The sequence below is a fragment of the Lissotriton helveticus genome, chromosome 5_1 (assembly GCF_964261635.1).
Source record: "Lissotriton helveticus chromosome 5_1, aLisHel1.1, whole genome shotgun sequence".
NCBI lineage: Eukaryota > Metazoa > Chordata > Amphibia > Caudata > Salamandridae > Lissotriton > Lissotriton helveticus.
The window spans coordinates 910251832-910271396 of record NC_136065.1 but is presented as its reverse complement, the minus strand read 5'-3'; the positions used below and the strand labels follow the sequence as shown (position 1 = coordinate 910271396).

The 19565-nt window shown below is 48.7% G+C and overlaps 1 protein-coding gene across 5 annotated transcripts in view; it reads left to right on the top strand.

Annotated features, from left to right (window-relative positions):
- The window catches only part of DLG5 (discs large MAGUK scaffold protein 5), a 957981-nt gene that overhangs the window by 782121 nt on the left and 156295 nt on the right, over window positions 1-19565 (top strand). For all 5 annotated transcript variants that reach the window (XM_078643375.1, XM_078643374.1, XM_078643372.1 and 2 more), the window contains one exon: window positions 13788-13984. In XM_078643375.1, coding sequence (XP_078499501.1) covers window positions 13788-13984 — 197 coding nt within the window. The remainder of the gene's footprint in view (window positions 1-13787; window positions 13985-19565) is intronic.

The window sequence follows — 19565 nt, the reverse complement described above, 5'->3', positions numbered from 1 at the left end:
TTTTCGTTTGTACACGGTATACTTTTATTGGTAAAAGTGTATGTCTATGCAAATGTAATGGTCATTTCAATTGGAAATCTTTTGTCTCTAATGGCAGTGCGCTATAAAACCATGCATGCTCAATGCCACTCCACTTTACACCACTGCACTTTATGCCACTCCACTGCATGCCACTTCATGCTACGCCTCTCTACTCTACCCTGTGCCACTCTATGCCAGTGCACTCTTTGCACTCTACAGCACTGCACTCTTTGCCACTGCACTCTACACCACTCCAATCTAGGCCACACCAATCTCCTGCGCACAACTTCACTCTGCGCCACTCTGCACAATTCCACTCTACGCCACTCTGCAACACTGCACTCTACACCACTGCATTCTATTCTAAGATACTTACGCCATTGTACTTTACAATGTAACACTCTACTCAAAGCCTCTCCACTCTATGCCAATCCACTGTACGCCACATTAATCTACTCTGCACCATTGCACTTTACTCTACTGCACTCTGCACCACTGTACTCTGCTCCATTACACTCTGTCACCTTACGCAACTGCACTCTACCCTGCACCACTCCACTCCACTTCATTCTATACCATTTCACTCTACTCCGAAACAATCTACGCTATGCCACTGCACTCTACTACACTCTGCCACTGCACTCTACTCTTAACGCCAATGCACTCTACACAACTACACTCTGTCACTGCTCTGTATGCGACTGCACTCTACTCTACATCCCTGCTCTCTGCCACTTTACTACTCTCTTCACTACTGCATTGTGACACACTACTCTGCAACACAGCATCCTGCTATGCACCATTCTAACATACGCTACTGAATTCTACAAAATTGCATTGAATGCCGCTGAATTAAATGCCACTGCACTTTACGCCCATATACTCTACAACACTCTACTCCAATGCACTCTACATCAGTCCACTCTACGCCACTCCACACTATGCCACTCCAATACATAACACTGTCTGCCACTCAAATCTACAATAATCTACTCCACTCTTCGCCATTTCACTCTACGCCACTTCGCATGAATCTCCTCTGCGCCACTAACGTTTAGCCATGCTGAACAGCAGCCTCGCTGGTGTATAACATAGCTATGCACATTGGCAAAGCCTATAGCTCTTTGCAGAGGTGATCAATGACTGCAGAGACTTTTGTTTGGATTTTTCTTGAGACTAATTCCACTAGTACGACTGGAACGCTTTTCTTTTTGATATCTTGCCTTGAGAAAGCCCTAGGCATGCCACTCACTAGGAGCAAAACGCAAGCCGGCTGTATTTTATCACACCAGGCTCTAACCCTGATGTTCTCAATAAAATCAAACAAAGAGACAAATAATTTTTGGGGCATTTATTCCAGAAAATGTTTTAATTTCCGAGACATGGACTGTTTTTCCTGAACTACCTCTGCTTTTTTAGAGGTTCAGTGCAAGCAGAGCTACATCTCGATCTCAGCCTTAAGTCTCTCAAAAAAGACTGCCACCTGTACTCGATGTTCATGGCTTCTCCACGGGATTTAACGTTAAGCAACATCAAATAACATTTCAGCAGCAACCTCAAACGCTCTAATCAAACAGAACTGCGGCAGAGCAAGGGCAAAGGTCACTACACCTAATTGGTAGTCTCTTCCTCTTCCCCTGAATCACTAGGAAAGCGGCTCTAGTTTGGCCTTGTTGGAGCATGTGAGGCTTGGAAGGGTACCCTCCTTTCTACAAGCTTGAACCTTCAGATCAGTAGTACTTCAAATTGTCGAAAGGTGGCAGGCCCTATACTTCCTTCTACAGATACCTCCCCTGCCTTCATACAGAAGACCATATTTGCATACTACAGCAGAAGGTGGCAGCCCTGCTGCAGAAAGAAGCGGTGGAGTTGGTGTCAGAGTAGGCAATTGGACAGGGGTGTTAGTCAAGGTACTTCCTGCTGCCCAAGAAGGACATGGTTCTTCGTCTGATCTTGGACTTCAGGTACTTGAAACGTTCGAAATGCAGTCCCTGGCTCATGTTTTGTTTGTGTTGCAAGCGGGAGACTGGATAGTGTCCCTCAACTTACAAGACACTTATTTTCACATAATGATTCTGCAGTTTCACAAGAGGATTCTGTGTTTTGTGATAAGTTCAGCTCACTACCAGTTTCAGACCTCCTGTTTGGGCTAATATCAGCACCTCAAATCTTCACATAGGTAATGGCAGTGGTTGGGGCATACCTCAAGATGTCAGAAATTCCAATGTTTCTGCACCTGGATGACCGCTCTTGAAAGCTGATTCGCCACAGATGATGTTGCGTCATCTGTAAACAACAGCATACCTGTTGTTCAACTGGGCTTTTCCATCAGTGTGCCCACGTCTCGCTTAAAGCCCTCTCAGCGCCTCCTGTTCCTTCATAATACTGGACACAACATTGCTTCTAGCTCTCCTTCCTTCCTGAGGATTCAAGACATCCATGCTATGATGCTGATGTTTTGGGAGGGGGTTTTGATTGCAGTTCTGAAAGTCCTATGCCTTCTACCTCTGCTGGCTTGCTGCACCCTCCTCGTAACTCATGGGCACCAGCACATGAATACTCTCCAGTGGTGCCTTTGCAGGTAGTGGTTCCAGTGTCTGACTTAGTTTTGATCTCCCTGGACAATGTGGAGAAGTGTGGCTCACCGATTAGAGCGGCAGACCCTGAGGCAGAGGTCTGGCCCGGGACCACGGTTCAATCCCCGTCGCGGCAGGGTCTTAGGCTCAATGTCCTCGGACCCGATAATTCTCGCCTCGGTGCCTACTCTAATCATGGGTTCCACTCTGCAACTCTGGGCAATAGCTTGCTTAATCTCCACACCGGCCCTAACAATGCTAGGATGCCTGGCTTCACCTTGGGGGTGCCCAGGAGTGGACACCTCACAGGAACAGGCCAGGAAGGGTTCCACAGCGGTATTCGTACAGCGCTTAAAGACCCCTGGGTGATAGGCGCTATACAAGTACAGATTACATTACATTACAATGTGGGAGACCTATCTTGGTGGTATGTGGAGGAACACATGTTTAAGTAGATGGCCTTTTGCCCTCCACCAGTAGTGGCCGTGTTAGAGAGAGGTGTCACCCTCCTTGGGTGGGATGATGATAGAGAGGAGCTAGAGACCTAGAGCCACTGGTCTCCGAAGGAGCAAATATTCCACATCAACCTGCTCAAACTGAAGGTGATTTGGCTGGCACACACAGCCTTCTTCCCTTGCCTTCAGTCAGTCTTTCCAGATCTTGACCGACTATACAACAGTGATGTAGTACCTCAAGAAGAAAGGAGGAATGGGGATTCACCTTCTTTGTTTGGAAGCGTTGATACTATGGTCTTGGGTGTAACAGCATCTGATCAGGCTTTTTTCAAATCACCTGACTGTTATCCAGAATTTCATGGCCTACAGCCTCATTCAGCATCAACTTGCCAACTGTGAGGAATTGGGTTGTTAGTTGAGGGGGTGTGAGCCTTTCTTGAGCAAAAGCCACAATCCTTCTCAATGTGAACCACAAAAGTCACTAAATGAACCTATGCGTAACCTTCTGGTGCTTGGCACAAAGAAATGTAGGCTAAATTTAGTGGATATTTAATAAGTATTAATACAGCACACACGTAGTAATAAAGTGAAAACACAACACAAGAAAAATCTTTGAGGATCCTCACAGCATCAATCGTTGCTGGAGATTCGCGTTGGTGGTCACCGCGGGCTGTCAGTTCTGTAGTGCAGATCTGTTGTTGCTGGTGTTCACTGTAGCGCGAAGAGTCAAGTTCACCGGTGCTTCTTAATTTCGGGTGGGAAGATCTTTTGCGTGTATGGGACCATTCGTGGTTGTGAACATGGGTGTCATCTATATGGCGCCTATAAGCAGTTCCAGCCGTCAAAGCGCAGAGTTGATTTAAAGCCACACTGTGCCAGAAGAGACTATGCCAAGAAGTCTCCGGGACACAGTCTGGCACCTGGGAATACTCTAAAGGTGAGGAATCTGCAGTTAAAGTATCCACCAGAAAGAGAGTTACCGACTGTAAGTAACTTGTTTTTCAGTGCTGGGTGGACACTGAATGGCTGCAGTATGGCCTTGATGCAGAGCTTGGATTCACTTATTGAAGGTTCTGTTTATTTTTACTTTATAAGCATAGTGAAAGACCCTATCACTGCTCTTTACAGCAGCTTCAGCCCACAGCCTGATCCGAAAGACCTCGCCATACACCTCCCAACCACATGGCCCATCATCACCCCAGAAGAAACAGCCACCACCATGAATTCCATCCACTGAGGAGCCCCATCAGACCCTTGTCCCCATCGCACCTACTCCAGAGAACTGCAACCCGTCAGCGCCATGCCCACACCCATTCTGAATGCCTTCATTTCTTCCACAACCTTCCCAGGTGCTCGGAAATACACTACTGTTGTCCCATTGCTGAAGAAACCCCCTACAGACCCTACAACTCTCGCCAACTACTGACCGATCTCCCTTCTACCCCAGGTCTTGGAGAAAATCATTTACAGACACCTCACTGAATACCTCAATGACCACCAACTCCTAGTCTGATTTCAAATCCAACCACAGCACGGAAACTGCCCTCATTACCACCACAAATGACAGTTGGACAGGGGAGACACAGTGGCCCTCATCCTTCTGGTCATCTCCACTGCATTTGAGTCAGTCCGCGCCCCATTCGTACCTGGTGGCCCACAGAGCTTGGAATGACACCCACACCAAGAACCTCAGGATCATCTTTGACCGCAAACTCTACATGACCACCCAAGTGAATGTTGTCGCCATCTCATGCTTCGATACCCTAGAGATGCAGATGAAGATTTGCAAATGGCTCCCAATCAGCATTTGGGAAACCGTCACACACTCCTTGGTCACAAGAAAGCTGGACTTCAGGTTGAGACTTCTAGCCACAGATTACTTACGTAGATATATCCCTAGGCATCCGACTAGATCCAGAATTTTTTTCGTCAGCAGTATCCCTGCGCGTAGGTAGGTGGAGTTGTTTGACTCTGCGTGGCATTGTTGGTGTCGTTCCCGCCAAAAGTGACATTTGCTGTGCATATGTAGGTGCCACCCAGGCGCGCTGATGTCAGTTCTTTTCTTTCTGTGCCAGTCAGTGCTGACCTGGTAAGAGCTACCCCTTAGTCACTTTCTGACTTCGCTTTTTTTTACTTTTTATTTAAGTCTTTTTTAGGTCTTACCTCCTGGTGTGGCAGAAATGTCATAGAAGAAGGCTGGCTTCAAGCCCTGCAGCGCTTGTCACTGATAGATGTTTATAGTGGACCTGTATCTTGTTTGCCTGTGGCGCCTCGAACGAGACCATCACCTGAAGGCCTATTCCAGCTGCCAGGCCATGCATCCAAAAGCCTTGAAGGAGCGATCCCTCAAGCTTCTGGTGGCTCAACGACCCAACGCTCGAGGTCCCAGTCAAGAGAAAGTTCCCGGGACCGGTCGCAGAGTCCGAGGTCATCGTCACGAGTCATTCGGGTAAGTCACACTCCCACAAAAAGAAAAAAGTCTAAGCATACTCCAACTTTACCTAATCCGTCGGCCGACCAGACGAAGGAGCGTCATTCGAAGTCTGGTTGCGTGGTTCAGGCAGCACCTGGGCTCATTCCGCAGCTCTCCACCTTAAGGAGCCAGAGCTACCCCTTATCAACTTCTAGAGTTTTATGAGGCCATACATCTCCTAACTGAGCGGCTCGTGCCTTCTGGTGAACTTTCAGACCCTGCAAGTTCAGGAAGAGTCCCTACTGGATCCACGCCCTTGGCTCCGGTGCCAGCTGGACCCCGGAGATCCACAGATGGATCTGTATCTGCCCTGGTCGTGCTATATTTACCTTCCCTAGTGCCGGTCCAAAAGCCAATTTTCCAGTCACGGCAGCTCCCACCAGCTGCATCTTCCCCATTCTCATCCCGACTCTGACACGGAGCTGGAGGGATGTCGTCCAAGGCCTGCTCTTGGGCCGACTGGAGCCATGCCGTCCAGGCCTGTGCCCTATTCTTATGGGCTAGGACTCATGGTGGAATTGGATGGGTTGCTGGACCCTGAAGAATACCAGCTTATGAAGAACCTAGCCTGGACTGGTTTGAGGATCTGGGTGAAGTTAGTGGACTGGACACTTCTCCAGATATTAGCATGCTTTTCACTCCTACCGTGGCTACGAAGGAGGGAGCTCCATTCCCTTTGGTGGTGCGAAGGGCAAATGAGGTCCTTGACCTTAGTTTTGCCTCCGTGGTAGTCAAGACTAATATCTTGATGGAAGTGCTTCAGCCCGGACTGTCCCCATCAGAACTGCTTCTCCCTTTCAATGAGGCATTTACTGACGTCCTGCATGGGACTTAGCTCACGCCCAGCACAGGCTTTCAGGACAGCCGGGCTACTCCCAGGTCCATTGGTCTTTCCATGGCCCCTTGTCACTCTCAATCCGCCTTCCACTTCTTTGCTGGTCATGGAAGCGGCTTCCAACCGCATCCTTACCTGCCCAGCCACTGTGGAGCGCAAGTTTTCCTGCCTCTACGTGTACTCGGTACCTACTGGCCCATTGGTTGAGTATCCAGTGGTCGGGTCAGTCACCCCCAACATCCACCCACTGAACGCCTCCAAACCTTCCTAGTCAGCCCATTTACCATCATGGGCAACCAGTGGTCGGCAGGATTCGCCATCACCTGCCTCACTGGCAGTCCATAACATCGGACAGGTGAGTTTTGCAGATTGTCGAAAGGGGCTACTCCCTCCCTTCAAGACTACCCCTCCCTCCATGTCACCTACTTATGACAGGTCAATGGGGGGCCACCTATCTCTTCCCCACCAGAAAGTGACAGCTCTTTTAGCCAAAGGAGCTGTAGAGAGAGTCCAGATGCTAGGAAATATCTACCATATGCTGTTGTTATTCTGGCTACTTTCTAGTGCCCAAGAAAGATGGAGACCTTTGTCTAATCCTAGACATGCGCTTCTCAGCTTCTTCCTCCAGAAGGAGAAGTTCAAAATGCCACTCTTGTTCAGGTCCTATCTTCCCTGGACCCACGAGACTTGATGGTAGTGTTGGACTTGCGGATGCATATTTCTATATTCCTGTCCTGCCTGCTTACAGGCATTACCTGCGGTTCATGGTGGACCATGAGCACTTTCAGTTTGCTTTGCTCTCCTTTGGCCTCACCAACACCCCTTGGGTGTTCACTAAGGTGATGGCAGTAGTGGCAGATCTTCTGTAGGGATCAGGGATCCCAGTTTTCTTCTATCTTGACGTCTGGCTGATCAAGCAGAGCGTGCCCAAGAGTGCTGTCTGTCACTTCCAGACTACGGCAAACCTCCTGGATTTGCTGGGGTTAACTATCAATGTGCATAAGTTACACCTGACTCCCTCTCAGACGCTCCCTTTCATTGGAGCTGCTTTAGACGGTTTTGGGCCTATTCTCCTGCACGGCAAGTTCAGGATATTCAGACTATGATACCGATTTTTCAGCCTGTATCCCTGATTTCTGTGAGACCGACTCCGAGGCTGTGGGCATCATGCATCCTGCTGGTGACACATGCCCGTTGAAATATGCGGGCTCTGCACTGGGACCTGGTATTCCAGTGGGCACAACATCAAGAGAATCTCTCTGACATGGTCCAGATTTCGAAGGGAACTGTGAAAGATCTGCAGTGATGGTTAACAAACCGTAGTTGGGTCAGCAGCAAACTCTATCCCCTTCCCAACCATATTTCACAGTAGTGCCAGATGTGTCACTCCTGGGATGGGGAGGCCATCTGGCAGAGATGGAGATCAGAGGACTCCGGTCTCCAGCAGAATCCTGACTCCGCATCAACGTGTTGGGGCTCCAAGCGATCCAACTTGCATTGAAAGCCTCCATACCCTCCATCCAAGATAGGCTAGTCAGATGGTCATGGATAATACCACTGCCATGTGGCACTGCAACAACCAGGGCGGTGTGGGGTCGTGGACTACTTGTCAAGAGGCCCCGCCTCCAGGGGGACTGGGAAACAAAACCGGCCCTGGCAAAGGGCTCGGCCGCCCTCCCGGGGGGTTGGGAGTGCAGGCAAGCTGTTTGCCAGGGCCGGTTTGGGCCGATTTTGTTACAGTGGCCGATATTGCAGCTATGCTGCAAAAATGGCCCTGTAACAAAAACGGCCCTCCAGGGGCCCAAAACCGGCCCCCACCCTGGCGGCCAACTAAGGAAATGCCCGGTGCCCGCTACGGCCAGTCTGGCCCTACATCTCTCGACATGACTCGAACAGATGTACATATACATGGTGGTTCAACATCTGGCAGGTTCTCTGAACGCCAGAGTGGATGAACTCAGCCTGGAGATGCCTCTCGGATCACGAATGGCATCTCAATCCGGAAGTGGTGCAAAGTCTCTTTCCGCAATGGGGAGAGCCTTAGTTAGGTGTGGTCGCGATCGACGAGGGCAGGCAAGGTCAGCAATCCTACATGCGAGAGTTACAAAGGCAACTCTGTTCATCTCCAGTGGGGATCAGGCCTCTTGTACGCCTTTCCCCCTCAGCACTTCTGCCCAGAGTTATCAAAAAGATCAGGAACAAACAGCCCACCTTGTGGCTCCGGATTAGGCTCTGAGGAGCTGGTATCACGAGCTGTTGAGCATGACCATCGGTCCACCGATCAGGCTGCCCCTTCCGGTGGATCATCTGTCACAGCAGCAGGGGGTGTTCTCCACCCAAACCTGTCAACTCTCCGCCTTCATGCGTTAAGATTTAGTGGCAAGTTGACAGCTTTCAGCATTTTGTTTGAAGTCTGACATCTTGGCAGCCAGGCTTGTCTCCACCAAGACGGTTTATGCCTGGTGTTTGGTAAAATTGTAGCATGGTCTACAGAAAGACAAATTGATAGCCTTTCTTGCCCCCCTTTCTCAGGTACTTATGCTCATCCTTTCCCTTGTCCAGCAAGATTCTGCTGGCGGCACTCTGGACGGCTGTCTCTCCACCACCTCAGCATTTCTGCGGTTGGCTGATCAGTCTTCCCTCTTCAAAGACCCTACTGTAAATAGTTTACATTTGTTTCCGCCTTTTCCCTTTGTTATGTCCCAGTGGGACCTCAGGCACATACTCACTTTTCTTATGTGGGCTCCCTTTGAGTCTCTGTACAAATATCGACTCAAGCTCCTTACCATCAAAACCGCCATCCTGGTTTCAATAACATATACCGGGAGGGTTAGTGAGCTCCGGGCCTTATCATCCATCTCATCAGGCCTGCTTATCTTAGCATCTACCCAGACAAACTGGTGCTCCTACGAGAGCTTCCTATCTGCCGAAAGTGACACTCCACTTCACATAGGCCTATCCATCATCCTGCCTTCTTTTTATGCTGCGACTCATCCCGCCAAAAAAGAGGAGCGACTTCACCATCTGGACCCAAAAAGAGTGCTGTTGTCCTCTACCTAAATCGCACACGAAAATTCCGGGTGGACGATCAACTCTTTGTGGGGCATGTCAGAGCAATAAAGAGATAGGGTGTACAGAAAAGGACCATCTCAAGATGGATAATACTTTGTATCAAAATCTACTAAACATTATCTAAAGAGAAAACCCTGAGGGTTTGCGTGCTCATTCCAGCAGAGATAGAGCTACAACAACTGCGTTAGCTCATGGAGTTTCCAGTCCTGGACATCTACCAGACAGCAACTTGGGCTTCCTTGCACACATTTACCAAACACTACGGTCTGGACAGTCAGGTCTATAGGGATGGGTGCTTTGCCCATTCAGTCCTGCAGGACTTCCTCGTGTGAAATTGGTCCGTAGACCATCTCCAGGGAGGTATTGCTTGGGTATCTATTCTAAGGTAAGGACTCTGCAGCTAGATGTCTCTATCTGATACATAAGTTACTTACCTTTGGTAACGCCTTATCTGGTAGAGACTATCTAGCAGCAGATTCCATACCAACTCACACATCCTACCTGCTGTGTGACCGGATTTCTAGGGACAGGGCTTTCCATTTTCAAGGCCCTTGTGTTCCACACCAGTGGTAAGTGTTCTTCGTGGCTTCTTGCTTCTGGCGTGGAAAGTCACGAAAAGTGACTGATCATGGCGCTCCTGGGTGGCGGCTATATAAGCACTTTGAACATCACTTCTGGTGCGAACAACACCAGCGACGCCAAGTGTAACCAATCAACGCCATCTACCGGCACGCATGGTAACCGCTAGCGGGAAAAAATCTGGGTCCATTATGACACCTGTTAATAAATAAAAGGTAAAGATCTGCGGCCAGATAGAGGCCCTACCAGATAAGGAGTTACCCTAGGTAAGTAACTTGTTCTACAGGAATACCCTCCATGCTATGATCCACAAAAACTCACCAGAAGGCAGCAGACCATTAGGAACTTGGCGGCCAGAATCACTCACAACCTCCCACGCTGCACTCACATCACACCACACCTGAAGGAGCTCCCGATTCACAAATGAGAACAATTCAAACTCTTCACCCACACTTTCAAGTCATCTACATCACAATGGCATCTGTTTTCACAAATGCCTGGATACCCTCCCGGGTGATCGTGCACACTACAAATCTGCATAGCGTAGTGTTACCCTATGTCTTGGTGTCATTGAGGATAGCCGCATGACTGCTGAAAACCTAGAGCTCAGGTACCCATGTCTTTCTTCAGACTGTAGGAATATGAAGAAAGCAAGAGCATTGCCTATCAAAGTTATCACAAAAAGTGAACAAAGATTTTACTTGTACAATTATGTCCTATTCTGCCCGCATAAAAATATTGCTGTAGCTGCTTCATTTGACTATGTTGAGGATCGTTTCATTCTTTCGATTGCCAATTCACAAGTATCTAATTAATACTGCTAAAATATTCAAACTTTTCAATGCCATTGATAGTTTGAAAGGGAAAGAAAATCCTCAATTAAATCTTTCTTTATTCAGCAAGGTGGAAGAAAAAAAAACATGCAAAGTGTTTTTGCTGATTGTTTTTCAAACAGGGGACAACTTAGTCGGAGACATAATGGAAATGAAATACTCTAACTGTTGCATTGTCATGAACCAAATCTTGCCTGTAGAACATGCACACTGCAGATAAAAACAAAAAAAACTCTTGCTCACACCCAGAATGCTGCTGGTTACTAACTTATTTGCTCATTTTGGGATGGCATTCTGGCGCTTCAAATTGCAAAGGCTTTAAACCCCCTAATAAAAAGTCAAACTTTTGCATCACCCACAGCCTTTCAGACTGTATTGTGGTGTTCTATACTTTGGCAGGCTACTTTTTTTTTTTAAAGGCTTTTAATAGTTCTCATAGAGGACAAAATATGCCTGCAGTCAAAACCACATCACAAATTTAACACATTGAAAAATCCCACCATTCCAGAGTCTAGATATCTCCTTTAAACCGCCCCACCCTGGTTTACTACTGCTAGTCTTTTCCTGTCCCCAGTCTCCTGAGGCTCAAACAGTCGCAGGTCCCTCACTATGTACCACTGTATTTGCTCATATGGATCTAGTTGGGTCCCTGTGTACCTCGCTCAGTAACTCCAGATTTGTCCATGATTCTGAGGGCAGCCTCTGCCCTAGAAAATGGGCTGGTTCACACTGAAACAATGGTTCACCCACTCTTTCACCCCTCAAGGGGGCGCCCGTCAAATGTGTCCAGTGTTTGTCAATGTCACTATTAGCGGCCCCGCCAGACCCAACCACAGCAAGGCACGTTTGCGTGGGTGGGAGTCTGAGATGTGGAGCAGAACCAGTTTGGGGTTCCTTTGGAGCTTCCATCCCAAGACACATTCAAGAGTCGATAACACTGTACCATAAAGGTGCCAGAACAGCGCAATCCCATACACTGTCTAAAAAGTCCCCGATGACTACGGAGCACTGCACTCATGTTTGTGATTGTGTCGCCCACATTTGCCTCAACCCCCCTCGTAGTATAATACGATTGGTGTTAATTTTGAGTTGAATGGCCTTTAATTTGGAGGCTATTACTGCTTCATGAGGGCAGCTAGCGCCTCTCTCCAATCGTCATCAGGTGTGCCCAAGTCCGACCACAATTCTGCCTGCAAGTGGGTGAATATGTCATGGGTGTTGACCACTACAGTCTTAATTAAGAGGGTTTTTGAGGTGAGTAAGAAGGCGTTTGGCCTCCCACAGGTTTTACTCTGGTATGTCATCCAGATCTAAGATGTGGGAGGTGACTGTGTGCCTGATTCGCCAGTAATGGTAGAACTGGATGCGGTAGACATCTAACTCCATGATTTCAAAGTGGAGTGGTGCATCAAGTCCCCCTAACTGGAAATGCCAATGAAGTCCCACCTCCCAAATCCCAATAGTTTGTGAACTTGGTTAAGCTACGTGCGTGACCATAGGGGGGCAGGCGCAGTGGGGGTGGGTCTCGCCGGTTATTAAATGGGAGCAGCCAAGGGTTCTGGTGCTGGTGGGAGAGACTGCTGGATGGCCTGACTGGCTACTTTTAACACTTATAATAAAGCCCTGTTACTAAGTCTAACAATCTTTCGTCTTTCTGACATATGATTACAACACCCATATATCTCACTTTTTAATGGGTGTACAAATTAGTTTGGTGATATTTGGCCACGCTGCAGAAAATTTAGTAGTGAACAGCCTGTGGTAGGTTCCAGAGCAATCAAGGAAAGACAGATGTCAAAATGTTTGGGTCCCCACTATCTGTGTGTCCAATTAGAGGTGTTGGACCTATGCATACATAAAAAAAGCACTGCTCCCCGTATCCACACTGAGGACAGTAGGTGCTGACGCGGGGCATAGCTAGGAACACTTTGTGTTTACTTGCACTATCATGTCCTCTTCAAGAATGTTACTTGTGACCTCACGAGTTAAAATTACATGACCAATTTAATTGCTGGAGCCATAAATGTTCACTCACTTGGCTTATTGCCAGGCCGTGTACCCAGAGCCTGTTTGGCAGGACTAAAAGATTCAGAGAAATATGCTCTTGATGAAGTGGTGATGAGCAGATGGTGAGAGACTTTATTCATTGTGTACTGCCATCCCTGAAGTGTGAATAAATAGATGTTTTGGCATTAGAAGGTTTGTGCAGACCCTTCATTTTTAGGTGGGCTAGCATAAAAAAAATAAGGGTTTTCCTTTTTCTCTACTATGGGAATTCTTGCTCTCCGCTACACCAGACGCCACTATACAAGAGAATACACCTATCTTGGCATTAAAGTAGAACTTAACCTGGCAAGTTTGTGTAATTTCATTTAAATCTTTTAAGTATATTTAGAATAGCTGTCGGGCAGGCTTTGAATGATACATTATTTTATATATCTTTTATATAACTGAGTTTTGACTTGATATCAGTGAAATGTGCAAGTTCCTTAAATCAATTTGAATGTGAGTTTTGCAAATGTGTGCTGGAAAATTTGTTAGTATAATACCAAAGTGCACTTAACCTGCAATTGCATGAGCAACCCTTACTTATTTTACTATCAAAAACATTATTCTGGGACTTAAACCTCACAACATGGAACTATTCAGCATGTGATTATACAGCTTAAGATGCAATGACCATTGGTAGAGGTCATTAATTTTCACTTTGTCAAATTCTAAACTGCATTTTCACTGCAACAGAGCTTTAGTTGGAGACCTAGAATAATGCTCTAAGTAAAATGTTTATGAACGTGATCACAAAGATGTTCTTGGCTGATCAGCTATTTGTTCATTAGGTCCTGTTTGTACTAACAAAGTGTGTGTTTATACGGATTTTTCAAGTGATGTAAGAAATATCTAGATACCAATCTAAGGTCTACTTTCCTGAATGCCTAATTTTAGGATTGACCAGGAATTCTACAGGAGACATAGCATGTCCGAGGTAAAAGATGACAGCAGTTCGAACAAAACTGTATCAGCAGCAGCTCGCCGTTCATTCTTTCGAAGAAAACACAAGCACAAACGTAGTGGTTCAAAAGATGGGAAGGATTTACTAGCATTGGACACCATTAGCACAGACTCCATCCCGTTCTTGGAAGGTAAGAGGGCAACAGTTTGTCAATCAGTTATAATCAAGTTTATTATAGACTGTGGTCATTCAAACTGCATTATGTAAAATACACATTATATATTCGTTATTCTCTACACAATGATAAAACCAATTAAAATCATTTAGAATTCACTGCCTTTTATGAATAACACAAATCTACTCGCTGTGCAAATAACATGGCATGACATATCGGTAGATCCCAGCTTGCAAATGAGAATCTGATAGAGACATCTAGCTGCAGATTCCTCACCTTTGAACTTCCAGGCATCAGGCTGCAATACACATTATATATTCGTTATTCTCTACACAATGATAAAACCAATTAAAATCATTTAGAATTCACTGCCTTTTATGAATAACACAAATCTACTCGCTTGTGCAAATAACATGGCATGACATATCGGTAGATCCCAGCTTGCAAATGAGAATCTGATAGAGACATCTAGCTGCAGATTCCTCACCTTTAAACTTCCAGGCATCAGGCTGCATCCAGAAGATTTTTCTTATCAGTACCCCTGCGCGCCGGTAGGTGCCGTTAGTCAACTCCTTGAGACGTCAGCGTCTTCATTGACGTGGCAACGTCCGCCTCGTCAATATAGCTGCCACTCCAGCGCGTTGATGTCATTTCTTTTTTTCTGCACCATCAGCACTGATCCGTTGAAGAGAGCTACCCCCTGTCAATTTTTTACATACTTTTTCCGACTTTTTGTTGACTTCGTTGGTATGTAGGTGTGTCATGTTGAGTAAGAAGACTTAAGGGTTCAAGCCGTGCGACGCCTGTCACCAAGCCATTTCGGGCACGGACCCCCATCTGGTTTGTCTCTGGTGCCTAAAGCGCGCCCACGATTCTAAGTTGTGCTCAGACTTCTGGGCCATGGTACCGAAGGCTTTGAGGAAGCGGTCCCTAAAGCTTTTCGCTGCCTGGCGTCCTGCACCTTGACGATCGCCACTTCGGTCTCGATCCCGGTCCAGGTCTCAGTCGAGAGGAAGGTCCGAGCACCGCTCCAGTGGGTCAAAGTCCTCTTCATCGATGTCAGGTAAGAGGCACCACAAGAAATCGAAGTGTGCTTCAACTTCACGCCACCTGTCTCGCGACTCAGAGGCAGAGCTTCGGTGCTCGAGGCGCCGCTCTGCGGAGCAGGCACCTGGGTCGACAACACATTTCCCTCCCTTACCGGGAGCAACCCCCGCCCAGCTAAAAGAGTTTTAGGACGCCATATGCGCCATTTTTGGGCGGCCTGCCCCTGTCAGCACGCCTTCAGGCCCTGCAAGCTCGGGAAATGGAAGGCTCCCCATGGTTCCTGTTCCTGCTGCCCCAATACCACGGCCTCCTAGTGGACTCGTTTCCGGGTCCAGCCCAACGCCGGTCGCACTACCTAAGTGACCTTCCCCTGCGTCTTGTCTGGCGCGAGGCACTCAGCGTTACCGGCACCGCCTCCCTGATTCTCATTCCTGACGTCACAAAGCCAGTCGGTTGTCCCCTGAAGCCAAGACCGGAGCCGTATGGCTCCATGTCATTTACCCTGCCTTATTCTGAAGGTTTAGGGTTTGTGGAAGAGGACTGGGAGGGGTAGCAGGATCCCTTAGAAATCCTGCATCACCAGGATATGGACTGGTATGAGGAACTGGGTGATGCCAGTAGGTTGGACACTTCCCCAGATACAGGCATGTTTACCCCTCCTACCCTAGCCATGGAGGAGGGAGCATCTCTTGCTATGGTGATGCGTCAGGCTGTGAAGGTTCTTGACCTGCAGCTTCCTGCAGTGGCGGTCAAGACTAACGGACGGACATTCAGCGCCATCGCCCAGCACCGGGCGACCCAACTTTCCTCACTACCCCCCCCCTATCTTCCTCCCCCCCCCTCCCCCCAAAAAGCTTGGCGGTCCAGAGGCTTCCACTTCCTGTGGCGTGGTCCCTTCCCCACCCCCGGACAGGGAATCCAAAAGACTGGAGAACTTTGGAAAGAAATCTTTGTCTTCTGCCAGTCTAGCCTTGCGGTGGGTGAACACTGCATGCCTTTGTGGCCGTTACTCCCATTTGATATGGGATACGGTTGCACAAGTGCTGCCTAGGGTCTCGGAGGAGGACCGGGCCCTACTCTCTCAGGCCATCTCAGACAGGAGAGACGTTGCTAAGTTCGCAATCAGATGTGGCTTGGACACGACGGACTCACTAGGTAGAGAGATTTCCACACCTGGTTGAGGACGTCTGGTTTTTCAGGGGATGTCCAGGCCAACCTCATAGACATGCCCTTTGATGGCTCCCGTCTCGTTGGAGACAAGGCAAATGCTGTCTTTAAAAGCTTTAAAGACTCGCGGCCCACGGTTCAGTCTTTGGGCCTTACTGCTACACCTAGGGTTTCGTTCCTCTTGTTGCTACGGAAGGGGCTACCAGCTGCGCCAACCCTATTCCGGCCAGAGACACCCTCAAGTTCAGCAACCTCTGCGAGGCCATGGAGGCGGCTCCCCTGGCCTCGTGGGTCGGGGAACTAGAAGTCGGGCCAAGCCACTGCCCCCTCCTCCACCACAAAACCTTCCCAGTCCGATCCTCCAGGATCACACTTGACCAGTCTGGGCAGGATACGCCATCACCTCCACCACTGAAGAGACCTAACATCGGACAGGTGGGTGTTGCAAATAGTCTGAAGGGGCTACTCCCTCCCCTCCTAGACTACTCCTCCACCTATGCCTCCTGTACACGATCGGCTGACGGAGGATCACCTTGCCTCACTTCACAAACCTCTCTTGGCCAAGGTAGCTATAGAGAGGGTTACTGGGCCAGAAGTAGGCAGTGGTTGCTATTCCCGATACTTTCTGTTCCCGAAGAAGGACGGAGGCCTTCGCCCTGTTCTAGACCGAAGAATCCTCAACTACTTCCTGTGAAAGGAGAAATTCAAAATACTCACCCTGGCTCAGGTCCTGTCTGCCTTGAACCCGGGAGACTGGATGTAGCGCTGGACTTTCAGGGCGCCTATTTTCATATCCCCATCCTGCCTGCCCGTCGTCGCTATCTGGGGTTTATGGTGGGCCACGAGCGCTTTCAGTTTACCGTGTTTATCTTCGGCCTCACCAGTGCCCCTCAGGTGTTCACGAAGGTGATAGCGGTGGTCGCAGCCCACCTGTGGAGACCAGGGGTTCCAGTCTTCCCCTACCTCGATGACTGGTTATTGAAGGAGGGCTCACCCCAAACAGTTGTCTCCCATCTCCAGACTACAGCAAACCTCCTGCATTCGTTGGGGTTGACTATCAATGTGCCGAAGTCACACCTGACTCCCTCCCAGACGCTCCCTTTCATTGGAGCAATTCTGGAGACGGCGCAGTTTCGGGCCTATCCTCACAAGCGACAAGTCCAGGATATTAAGGCTATGATACCAATGTTTCAGCCTCTATCCTGGATCTCAGTAAGCATGACTCAGCGGATGTTGGACCTCATGGCCTCCTGCATCTTGGTTGTGACCCACGCACGGTGGGGGTATGTGGGCTCTGCAGTGGGACCTGAAGTTCCAATGGGCACAGCATAGAGGAAATCTCACCGACCTGGTTCAGATATCGGAGGGCACTGCGAAAAACCTGCAGTGGTAGGTAACGAACCGCGATTGGTTCCAGGGCAGACTCCTCTCCCTTCCCCACCCATACCTTACAGTAGTGTTGGATGCGTCCCTTCTGGGATTGGGCGGCCATCTGGGAGAGGTGGAGATCAGAGGACTCTGGTCTCAGGGGGAAACCAAGCTTCATATCAATCTGTTGGAGCTTCAGGCAATCCGGCTGGCACTAAAAGCCTTTTTACGGTCAATAATGGGAAGGCTCGTTCAGGTTTTCACAGACACCACTACCGCCATGTGGTACTGCAACAAACAGGGCGGAGTGGGGTCGTGGACCTTCTGTTCCAGGGCCCTGCGCGTCTGGATTTGGCTGGAACAGCAGGGCATTTCCCTGGTGGTTCAACACCTGGCTGGTTCCCTGAACGCCGGGGCAGACGAGCTCAGATGAGGGTGTCTTGCGGATCACAAATGGTGTCTCCATCCGTAGGTGGCACAAGGTCTCATTCAGCGGTGGGGAGAGCCTTAGATGAATCTGGTCGCCTCCGAAAAGAACACTGTGTCAGCGGTTTTGCACGCTGGTGTTTCCAAGGAGGCGCTCGCTCAGCAACGCTTTTCGTCTTGAGTGGAGTTAAGGCCTCCTATACGCCTTTCCACCCATGCCACTCCTGCCCAGAGTGCTCAAGAAGATCAGGAGTGACCGGTCACAAGTTATTCTTGTGGCTCTGGACTGGACACAGAGAGTTTGGTATCCTGAGCTTCTAGATCCTCTAGTCAGGCTGCCTCTTTGGGAGGTTCTTCTGTCGCAGCAGCACGGGAGAGTTCTCCACTGGAACCTGTCCACTCTCCTCTTCCTTGCGTAGAGATTGAGTGGCGACAGCTGACAGCTTTTGACCTTCCTACTGAAGTCTGTGAGGTTTTCTTGGCAGCCAGGCGTCCCTCCACAAAATCAGTATACCCATGGCGATGGAGATGTTTTTGTAAATATTGTACAGACCGATCTGTCGAACCCCTATCTACTCCATTATCTCAAGTCCTTCTGTTTATACTTTCAGTGACCCAACAGGGCTCTGGGCTACCTTTCGGCCCTTTCTTCTTTTCTTCGGCTGCCTGATCAGCCATCCTTATTCAAATCTCCTATAGTGCGGAGATTTTTAAAGCGGCTAACCCATTTGTTTCCCCCTTCATCTTTAATCATGCCACAGTGGGAGCTTAATTTGGTGCTCACCTTTATGATGTGTGCACAGTTTGAGCCGCTGCATAACTGTCCTCTGCGGTTGCTCACCATCAAGACAGCTTTTCTGGTTGCAATAACCTCTGCCAGGAGAGTCAGCGAACTACAGGCGCTATCCTCAAAGCCTCCTTACCCGACACAATTCCTGGACACGGTAGTACTCCGGTCTGGGACAACTTTCCTTCCTAAGGTGGTAACACCCTTCCATCTGGGACAGTCAGTTACCTTGCCCTCCTTCTATGCACCTCTGCATCCTTCCAAAGATTAGGAACGTCTCCACTGTCTGGACCCAAATAGAGCGTTATCGTTCTACCTTGATCGAACCATAGAGTGCCGGGTAGATGACCAACTCTTTACAGGGTACTTGGTGCAAAGAGAGGCTGTGCTGTCCAGAAGAGGACTATTTCCCTATGGATTATCATCTGTATAAAAGTTTGTTACACCTTTGTGAAAAAGGATCCTCCCTGAAGGGCTTCGGGCCCATTCCACCAGGGCAAACGCGACCACCACGGCTTTCCAACATGGTGTTCCCGTTTCCGATATCTTCCTAGCTGACATGTGGGCATCTCTGCACACGATCGCCAGATACTACTGCCCGGATTCCCAGGTTCGCAGAGAAGGCCTGTTTGGTCGATCAGTTTTGCAGTATTTTCTGGTCTAGGCCGTTCCGTAGTCCCTCCTCTGCGGATGGCATTGCTTGGGTATCTGTTCAAGGGTAAGGAATCTACGGCTAAATGTCTCTTTCAGATGAACAAGTTACTTTCCTTCGGTAACGATGTATCTGAAAGAGACTGTGTT